The 6,827-nt window shown below is 45.2% G+C and overlaps 1 protein-coding gene across 1 annotated transcript; it reads left to right on the top strand.

Annotated features, from left to right (window-relative positions):
- The first annotated feature begins 3,808 nt into the window (after positions 1-3,808).
- Positions 3,809-6,460, top strand: LOC123068396 (ADP,ATP carrier protein ER-ANT1). The gene is made up of 3 exons (XM_044490984.1): positions 3,809-4,194; positions 5,325-5,693; positions 5,785-6,460. The coding sequence occupies exons 1-3, from the start codon at positions 3,874-3,876 to the stop codon at positions 6,097-6,099; spliced, it is 1,005 nt and encodes a 334-aa protein (XP_044346919.1). The 5' UTR covers positions 3,809-3,873; the 3' UTR covers positions 6,100-6,460.
- The last annotated feature ends 367 nt before the right edge of the window (positions 6,461-6,827 follow it).

Genomic DNA, 6,827 nt, shown 5'->3' on the forward strand with positions numbered 1-6,827 from the left:
CCCTGACGGCGGTGAATCCATCCTCGACGCCGGCAGGCTGCCCGAGCCAGCCCTCGCCCCGTGTCGCCCCGACGCCGCCGTCCCCTGTCGCCCCGCCCCGTCCCGACGCCGCCGTTCCCTGCCGCCCCGGCCCGCGCCGTCGCCGCCCCGCCCCGCCCCGACGCCGCCGTCCCCTGCCGCCCGGGCCCGCACCGTCGCCGCCCCGTCCCGCCCCGACGCCGCCGTCCCCTGCCGCCTCGGCCCGTGCCGTCGCCCCCCGCCCCGCCCCGACGCCGCCGTCCCCTGCCGCCCCGTCCCGCGTCGCCCCGACGTCGTCGCCCCCCCGCCCCGCCCCGCACCTCGCCGTCGCCGTCGCCGTCGCCGTGAGCAACTTTTTATGATTTTTGTTATATTTTGTTAGATTTTTTTTACATTTTTTGTAGTTCATAGATTTTTTTGTTAGATAGATGTGTAGTAATTTAGATGTGTAGTTCATAGTATGTTAATTTAGATTGTGTAATTAATTTGTTCATATTGTGTTAGATTTTTTTCTGTTAATAGATTTTTTGGTGATATTATTGTTGAATATGCATGTTTGTATGTTCGTATATATGCAAAGATCGAATATGTCAAATTTTTATGATTTTTTTCCGTTCATAGAATTTTTATGATTTTTTTTCTGTTGTAATTTTGTTCATAAAATTTTATTGATTTTTTTGTTCATAGTATTTAGAAAAAGGAAAAAAAATAAGAAGAGAAAGTGTTTAATATAATTAGTTAGAAAAATACTAGTTTATTTTTAGTAAGTACTACTTTATTTTATTTATATATTTTATTTATAGTAAGTGCTTCATATATAGTTGAACTAGCTAGTTGATTTAATAAACTACTTTATTTTACTATATATATAAGTAGTTTGTTTTTAGTAAGTACTAGTTTATTTATTTATAGTAAGTGCTTAGTAGTTGAACTAGCTAGTTGATTTAATTAATAAAACTACTTTGTTTAACTATATATAGAAGTAGTTCCCGCATCAACGTCGGCGATGCCTATCCCGCAACCTCGTCGTCGTCGACTCGGCGGTGGAGGCCTGCTTGATCAGGGCCATGTTCGGGACTGGGCTCCGCCGGGCTGGTATTGAGAGGTGCTACCTTCCGGGGGACGTAGGTTGGTGAGGAGGCAACCCGTTATTGACCCGATCCTTATTTGGTGGCGGTCGCGTGGGCCAGTGATGGTGCTGAGGCTTCCGGACACCGCAGAGGTGGATACGTCACCGTGTCAGCGAGGAGGACGAGCATGTCCGTTGCTACATGGTTGGATTGGAGGGAAGGTTCGACAATACCTGGCAGGTTCTTCAGGGATCTCACTGAAACTATGATCCTGTGATGGTTCCTTATCTTTGAGTGTCCACCGCCCGCGACGATACCCGTCGGGCGCGACGGTTCTAGTTGTATTAGTGATGCTATATTAGTAATAATATTCGACGATGTACAGACACCAAGAGATGATGTACTTTTGCTTATAATTATTGAATGCATGCTAATTTGAATACTACTTTATTTTATAATTTGGTTTTGCTTATTTTATGATTTGGTTTTGCTTATTGAATGCTCATATTGGATAAGTTCTCCTTCATTTCCGTGTGCTAGACAATTTGGTGTAATAATGCACTCGGGAATGAAAGGAGGAGCTACATACATCACAGATAGTCAACCCGTGATTAATAATAATGATCTAGTTTAATATTTAAATTATGAACATAGGCCGGAAATGTCGTACTCGGACGACGAAAACCGCCCGGGAGAGTGCGACTGGTGCCACGACGACCGAGGTATGTGCGACAGGTTTATTGAGCTGGACGAAGATCGGCGCTTCAGCATTAAGCTCGAGGAGACCTTCGATGTTCATATGGTACGCAATGACGACAATAGTTTTTTCGTAATTAAGCACGACTTCAACTATTTTAATGTGTATTTTTCATCTTTTCCAATTCGACTAGTTTATCCCATGCTATGCAAGACGCTATGTCTTGGAGAGGGTGGGTTTTGAAAACCATGAAAGTATGGAAACCAAAAAAATTACCCTAAGTACCCATCATGGTGTGAATTTTCAAGTAAAGTTATACAATGCTGAGATTGTAACCCATCTTGGTTGCAAAAATTGAGAAGCACTTTGCAAGATGTATGATTTTGATGAGGGTATGCTTGTCACCATGGATCTTGGTGATCCTACAATCGAGCAAGAGAGACCTTCGATTTGGGTCCTTGTGGATACACCTCCAATTCTTCCCCCATGTGAGCTTAACATAGTTATTAAGTAATTTATATTGTTTATTTCAAAATAGTTGACAACTTATTTCCATTGACAGCTTATTTTCATTCTTCAAAAAATGTGTAGAAGATGGTAGACAGAACCTACTACACTGAAGGCTCCGAATTAACTTATGAGGAGAAAAATCATCTGGTCGCGTTTTGTACTGATATTGAGAATTACAATATTTACAATCAAACTCCTCAACATTATGGCCAATACGTGCCACTAGTGCACGTGTTGAACTACAGTAACTACCATGAAGATACCCTGGTAAGATTTTTTATTATTACGACCTCCGTGCATCTTTTTGCACTCTTCTAAAACTAGTACATCATTGCTAACTACGAAGTTATTACTATGTTTTTCAACAGATAATCCCGAATGATTGTGTGCCTCATCTGATGTATACGCACGGTACCCTTCATGATTTGAACATACAACCAGGTCTTCCTACGAATCTCACTGTCCATACCGGGTCTCTAAAAGAAGTGGAGACATGACAATCAAAGAATGAAAAAAATGTATGGACAGTCGTAAGGAGCTTCTTGGAAGCAAAAGACAGCGAAGGGCAAGAATTGGAGACATGATGATCGCCATTCTTCATAATGAAGAGTCAGGATCTATATTGTTTTATGCTATTTTATTTTAAGGGTGTTTAGGTCCTACCTGATACTGATGATCATGTGCTAAGAACAATTATGTAGGGTTGGGTTCGATGACTATGAGGATGATGATCGTATGACTTATTATTAATAACGAGTAGAAGTTGTATGATGATGCATGATTAGTAGGACTTGTTAATATATATGATGATGTATGATGCGAGCATGCATAAGTTATTATATCAGCGGGTGAAATGAACACAGCAGCAGCCTTGGTAAACCAAGGACGGAGATATAAGAGAGAACACTTCTCTCTGTTAACTAGCTAATAACAACCTAAAAATAACCCCCAAAATCCCTAAAGCAGCCACTTTTTAAAAAAAAAAAGAAAAACATGGACTTTTGGTCCCGGTTGGTGCCACCAACCGGGATCAAAGGCCCCTGACTGGGCTCGGTGCACCGGCCACGTGGATGCACATCTGTCCCGGTTCGTGTTTGAACCGGGACTAAAGGGTGGAGGTATTAGTAACAACCCATTAGTCCCGGTTCATGAACCGGGACTAAAGGTCCTTACGAACCGGGACAAATGCCCCATTTTCTAGTAGTGTTTGGTGACCCTAACTATACAGAAACTGGATGGGCGCTCTTTGTGTTTGTATCCTTTTATTAATACTTCTTTTTAAATCAATGATATCCACTCTTTATTGAAAATTCCCTCTCTCGAAAATGCATCCCATTTCACCCGAAAACAAATGCATCCCATTCCCCTTTTAGGGAGCTCATGGGCTCTATTCTTTCGGCCGGCATCACTTCCGCAAAGCCCACAAGCCCACATGGAAGAAGGCCCAGTTAACTACAGGTGAGCTTCGTTTTGTTCTTTTCTTCGTCCCGGCCTTTGATTATAATCACACAAAAATCAGGCCATGGAAATCCCCCACGCCACGCACCACCAACTCTCTCCCGCGGCGCCGCTCCACCAATGGCCGCCGCCGCCGCTGCGGCCACGAGGAAGGACGGCGCCGACGCCCACCACACCCCGCATCGCCTCCGGTCGCCCTCCAGGGTGGCGGCAGACTTCGCCATGGGCGGCGCGGCGGCGGTGGTGGCCAAGACGGGGGCGGCGCCGGTGGAGCGCGTCAAGCTGCTGCTGCAGAACCAGGCCGAGATGCTGCGCCGGGGCGCCCTCACGCGGCCCTACCGCGGGATCGCCGACGCCTTCGCCCGCGTGCTCCGCGAGGAGGGCGCCGCCGCGCTCTGGCGTGGAAACCAGGCCAACGTCATCCGATACTTCCCCACACAGGTCCGCCCCTCCTCCTCCCTCCCTTCATTCCTTCCTTTGATCCACCCACCCTTCTGATTAACAGACTCTCTGAATCATGATGGAGGGCCTGCATTCAGGCAGGCTTCAGCAGCAGAATTAACGGACTCTCTGAATCCTGTTTGTGCATCGAACAATCTAGTTTTAGTCATTGATTTAGTGTAGAAATGTGCTGATGCAGTGCATTGGGTGAGGCTAATTTGTGTAATTCTCTGCACCCACACGTATTTTCTGTGGCCCTCAAACTTGCTCACGGCTCTGAGGTAGTGAGGTGCTGTCTGACTGGCTGGTAGCTCCCAGCTTTTTCTCACCACAGAATATATATAGTGTCTTTCCCTTTCACAAGGCTAGTTATAAATTTATGTCTGGCACAAGAATCTGATTGGTTATGTGTCAAGGAGAACTGCAAGATTTATGACAAAAGCAGAGACCTCGTGGAGTCTTCAAAATAATACAAAATTGTTCCATTCCTCGCAATATGAATAATCAAGGCTCCACACTCACACCACAAAGGCACACACTGGTGTCATAATGGTTATGCAGCTGAATCGTACTTGGTGGAATACTGTTATCTCTTTTCTGTATAACCAGTCGCTAAATATCTATAGCATATTCTTGGTCATGGATTCTGATGGGTGCTTTGTATGGTGGAATTAGGAAGATAACCAGTGTCTATCACAGAATAAACTTATGCTTCCACTGTTACAATTGTTTTCTGCAGGTTTTGTGAAAAAGCTAAGATTGAGAACTCTGTTCCCTTTCATGCTGAACCATCAAACATTACCCTGAGCAGCATGTTTGTACCCTCGGCACGTGTACCAACCAGGGATTCTGATGAGTGCTGTACATAGTGGAATTAGAAAAATAGCTAGTGTGCGGATAGTTTACTATTGCAGAAAAAACTTATGCTCCTGCTGTCACAATTATTTCTGCAGGTTTTGTTTAATAGCTAAGAGTGAGAACCACATCCCATTTTATGTTGAACTATCAAGCATGACTCAGAGTACATGTATACACCCTTAACTTGTTGATGTGAGGAAACACTCTGCTGTCATGAAGTACTTTCCTGTTAAAAAATGGAATGAAACCTCACCTGTGCACCTTCTGTGCAGGCCTGCAACTTTGCATTCAAAGGCTACTTCAAGAGCTTCTTCGGCTATGACAAGGAGAAAGACGGGAAATGGAAATGGCTAGCTGGAAATGTAGCTTGTGGTAGTGCTGCAGGAGCTACAACATCGTCCCTGCTATACCATCTGGATTATGCACGGACACGGCTAGCCACTGACGCGATTGAATCCCGAGCTAACAAACGTCAGTTCAGGGGGTTGCTAGATGTCTACAAGAAGACACTTGCAACTGATGGTATTCGTGGATTGTACCGAGGCTTCAGTGTGTCTATTGTGGGTATCACTCTATATCGGGGTCTTTATTTTGGCATCTACGACACCATGAAACCTATTGTACTAGTAGGGCCATTGGAGGTAACGTCATTCTTGTGTCATCTGCATCTCACAGTTGAGGTTCCCGCAAGACCAGCTTGACACACTTAGTTGTTATTGAATGCTTTTGCAGGGAAATTTCCTGGCCAGTTTTGCCTTGGGATGGACAATAACTACATTCTCTGGGGCCTGCGCCTACCCATTTGATACACTCCGACGAAGAATGATGTTAACTTCAGGGCAGCCATTCAAATACAGGAGTGCCTTCCATGCCGTAAAACAGATAGTTTCCACCGAAGGGTTCTTCACTCTATTCAGAGGGGTCGGTGCTAATATCCTCTCAGGAATGGCTGGAGCTGGAGTTCTTGCTGGGTATGACCAGCTCCAACGGTTTGCAGGCCAGCATGATTACAAAATTGAGAACAAGATGAAAGGGGCACTGAAATGATGTGCATATGATGGATCTGCATGTGCCTGGGAAGATACTTGGGTTTTCAGGTTGCGCGGCCAGATGGGAGTTGTGTGAGCTACAATTACCGAGCTCACAGAGCAGAACTTGAGATGCCTGCAAGAGTTAATGGGAATGAATTGATCAGCACAGCAACATTTCCTGGAGGTGAATTTTCCCAGGACAAGAGATGGCATCAGGGTGCAATAGATGATTCGTTTCTATACAAAGTTTTGAATACCATAACGACTAGATCTTATTCTGGAAGTGTAAATTAATATGGTTTCGAAAGCTGATGCCCCCATGTACACTGTTAATGTAAACTGTAAATAGTACTGTAAAGAATAAAGAGTTTAGGGCCTCTTTGGTTCAAAGGAATTTCGTACCTTGTATTAGGTTTGATCCTTTGTATTAGGTTTGATCCTTTGCGTCCAAGAAACCAAATGGAGAGGACAGAAGGCGAAGGAGGTGGAGGATACCGGCTTCAAGCTGTGGTACACGGGGACGGCTGCAAACAGAAATGGCGTAGGCATCTTGATCAACAAGAGCCTCAAGTATGGAGTGGTAGATGTCAGGAGACGTGGGGACCGGATTATCCTGGTCAAGCTGGTAGCTGAGGACTTGGTTCTCAATGTTATCAGCGCATATGCCCCGCAAGTAGGCCACAATGAGAACACCAAGAGGGAGTTCTGGGAAGGCTTGGAAGACATGGTTAGGAGTGTACCGAT

This window comes from Triticum aestivum, chromosome 3B, assembly GCF_018294505.1.
Source record: "Triticum aestivum cultivar Chinese Spring chromosome 3B, IWGSC CS RefSeq v2.1, whole genome shotgun sequence".
Classification (NCBI taxonomy): Eukaryota; Viridiplantae; Streptophyta; class Magnoliopsida; order Poales; family Poaceae; genus Triticum; species Triticum aestivum.

What these genes read in the sequence shown, in the direction of transcription:
- LOC123068396 (XM_044490984.1), top strand. Translation starts at nt 3,874, where the DNA reads ATGGCCGCCGCCGCCGCTGCGGCCACGAGGAAGGACGGCGCCGACGCC. An exon ending in TCCGATACTTCCCCACACAG is followed by an intron (nt 4,195 to 5,324) that starts GTCCGCCCCTCC and finishes CCTTCTGTGCAG; the next exon opens with GCCTGCAACTTTGCATTCAA. An exon ending in TACTAGTAGGGCCATTGGAG is followed by an intron (nt 5,694 to 5,784) that starts GTAACGTCATTC and finishes ATGCTTTTGCAG; the next exon opens with GGAAATTTCCTGGCCAGTTT.